Below are 3,271 nucleotides of genomic sequence, written 5' to 3' on the forward strand. Positions count from 1 at the left end.
ACTAGCTAGTAGTAAAATGTACTCCCTCCGTCCGTGAATAAGTGTACTTCTAGCTTTTGTCCTAGGTCAAAATTTTAAAACTTTGACCAACTTTATAGGAAAAAGTACTAGCATTTATGACATTAAGTTAATATCACTAGATCTATTTTGAAATGTACTTCCATAATATATCAATTCGATGTCATATATGTTATTACTCTTTTGTATATAGTTGGTCAAAATTTCAAAACTTTGACTTAAAAACAAAAGCTAGAAGTACACTTATTCGCGGACGGAGGGAGTATTTGAATTTGGAATTTATTGTACACTAGTATACGGTATAATTCATCACGAAAATTAGTTTCAGAACGAAGAACCTTGCCAGCTAGGTTAGGGTACATATAAAATGGTGTGCATGCGCGTCCAACAACACACGAGAAACAGAAGCAATCTGCTAGCTGCTTGGTGTGTGAGTGTGAGCTGAGCTCTGCTCTGCTAGATCATTGGAAACAATGGCGTTCAACGACGACGAGAAGCCTCCTGCTTCTAACGCAGGTAACACCAAGGGTCTGGTGACCATCACCGAGCCCAAGTTCAGCAAGGACGAGGCGGCCCTGTCGGCGGACGAGGTGACGGCGGTGGTAGAGCTCAAAGCCACGTCGTCGACGGCCGTCCGGGAAGGGCTGGACCTGGTGGCGGTGCTGGACGTGAGCGGCAGCATGCAGGGCGACAAGCTCCAGAGCATGAAGATGGCGATGCAGTTCGTCATCATGAAGCTCACCCCCGTCGACCGCCTCTCCGTCGTCTCCTTCTCCGGCTCCGCCACCAGGCACTGCCCACTCCGCTCCGTCACGCAGCAAGCGCAGGCCGACCTCAAGGCCATCGTCGACGGCCTTGTCGCCAACGGCGGGACCAACATCAAGGCCGGCCTGGACACCGCCCTGGCCATCGTCGCCGGCCGCGCCACCACCAAAGCCCGCACGCCCAATGTCTTCCTCATGTCCGACGGCCAGCAGAGCGACGGCGACGCCAGGCAAGTCGATCCCGGGAACGTGGCGGTCTACACGTTCGGCTTCGGCAAGGACGCCGACCACGCCTTGCTCAGCGACGTCGCCAGGAAGTCCCCCGGCGGCACGTTCAACTCGGTGCCGGACGGCGGCAACGTGACCGCGCCCTTCTCGCAGCTCCTCGGCGGGCTCCTCACCATCGTCGCGCAGGACGTGCAGCTCACGCTGACGCCCAAGGCGGAAGATCCCAGCGCCCCGGACCTGGACACCATGACCGTGGCGCCAGGGACCGACTACACGCAGACCACCGACGGCGGCACGGGCGTCATCACCATCAAGTTCGGCACCCTCTTCAGCGGCGAGACCCGCAAGGTGGCCATCAACTTCAAGCTCCTGGAGAGCACCTTGACGACGCCGTACGACGGGTTGGTGGCGGAGGCCCAGCACAGCTACAACGTGCAGGGTAGCCCGCAGGGCCAGACCCCGCAGGACGTCGTGATACCCCGCTCCCCGGACGCGCCCGGCGAGGAAGCCGTGAGCGTCAAGGCGCGGGGGGTGCTGGCGGAGATGGCGCGTCGGCAGCACGCCGGCGCGATCGGCGAGGCGAGGCAGATGGCCGACGGGAAGAACCTGGAGGAGGCGCGGTACAAGCTGGCGGACGCGCAGAACGCGCTGGAGGACATCGTGCTGAACGACGGGGAGAAGCTGGTGGGCATGCTCCGGGCGGAGCTGCAGCAGCTGCTGGACCTGATGGAGACGCAGGAGCTGTACGAGGCGGAGGGGCGGCCGTACGCGCTGGCCTCCGAGACGTCGCACGGCCGGCAGCGGTACGCGGCGAGGGGCGGCGACATGGACGCCGTGCGGCTGTTCGCCACCCCGCGCATGGACACGTACCTGGAGCAGGCCAAGAAGTTCGAGGAGGACCCGACGGCGCCGCTGCCGTCCGCCGACGAGGACGCCAAGGAGGAGATGGCCGCCAACCCGCTGGCCGCCATCTCGGCGCCCATCGCCTTCTACATCAAGGTGGCCATCCAGGCGCTGCAGGAGATCGAGAAGCTCGTCGCCCCGCCCACCAAATAAAAAATTCAACTCTCCATTTACTACTACTCCACTACGTTTGTTTCATCACTCCATTTACTACTACGTTCCCATTTTTATCTTCATGTTGCTTAATTTACTTCATCGTGAGCTGAAATGAATAAAGGAGCATCTCATCATCCATGGATAGTGTTTATTTAATCTCACCCTTACCACCCATTCACCATTCGCTAGAGCAATGGTCTATTTTTTTTAAAACGATAGCAGGAGAGCTGCTATATTCATTGATGAGAGAGAAATGGTAAAAAAGACCCCTAGGTTAATTAAGGAAAACTAGGCTAAAACCATAACAGACGGGCTAAACACTAGCAAAACTAGGTCTAAGCACCGTAAGTCGCAAACCACCGGCCAAAGGCCAGCTACCGGCTACTTCCGAGACAACTACCCAAACCCAAACTCCACCTACAGCCACACGCACCCTCAGAAGCCATCGAGGTCTTCAAAGTAACGCCTCCAAAAAGGAAGCGATGTCAGAGACACCGTCGTCACCCGATTCGGCATAGCCAAATCTTAGGTTTTCACCCAAAGACCATTAGACATGAGATGTCGAGGAACAACAAGGTCCACGACGACACCTTCAGGAAGGATAACGACATCCACGGATGTCGTTGCCTCGCCTTCCAACAGACCATCTCGACCTCCGAGGTCACCCAAACGCCATCGAGCAAAAAGGAGGCTGAGAGCACACACCACCAAGACCAATCTGAACGCAGGAGCTGGGCGGATGCCATGCCAACTAGTCGTCCGCACCGCCGCGCGCAGGAACTAGCAAGGACCCTGCCGGATCTGGCCGACCCGCGCTGCCGCACGCAGGCACTGGGCGGAAAACGTCCGCACCGCCGCGCGCTGGATCTGGCCGGGACCTCGCCGAAATCAGACAGGCCCACACCGCCGCTCGTCGGAACTGGGCGGGAACGCACCAAAGCTAGCAGGCCTGCACCGCCGCGCTCCAGATCGGCGAGGATGTGTAGAAACAGATTAGCCCGCGCCACCGTGCGCGGGATCTGGGTGGAACCCCGCCAAGGAGGCCCGCCCGCACCTCCTCCGTCACGAACGCGTACAAGGGCCGCGCCAACCAGAAGGGGGAGCACCACCAAGCACTGCAAGTCAGGGAGAGCACCGTCTGGCCCGCGCCGCCGCCAGCCATCCGCCGCATGTCGCCGCCGCAGCGGGCCACCCACCGCGTG

The 3,271-nt window shown here is 58.7% G+C and overlaps 1 protein-coding gene across 1 annotated transcript; it reads left to right on the forward strand.

Annotated features, from left to right (window-relative positions):
- Positions 1–396: 396 nt before the first annotated feature.
- Positions 397–2,207, forward strand: LOC123165525 (E3 ubiquitin-protein ligase WAV3). Its single transcript, XM_044583190.1, has one exon. The coding sequence runs from the start codon at positions 492–494 to the stop codon at positions 2,064–2,066; it is 1,575 nt and encodes a 524-aa protein (XP_044439125.1). The 5' UTR covers positions 397–491; the 3' UTR covers positions 2,067–2,207.
- The last annotated feature ends 1,064 nt before the right edge of the window (positions 2,208–3,271 follow it).

This window comes from Triticum aestivum, chromosome 7D (genome assembly GCF_018294505.1).
Source record: "Triticum aestivum cultivar Chinese Spring chromosome 7D, IWGSC CS RefSeq v2.1, whole genome shotgun sequence".
In the NCBI taxonomy this organism is placed as follows: Eukaryota; Viridiplantae; Streptophyta; class Magnoliopsida; order Poales; family Poaceae; genus Triticum; species Triticum aestivum.

Bases quoted from the DNA above. Each gene is read 5' to 3' on its own strand.
- LOC123165525 (XM_044583190.1), top strand. From the start codon at position 492: ATGGCGTTCAACGACGACGAGAAGCCTCCTGCTTCTAACGCAGGTAAC.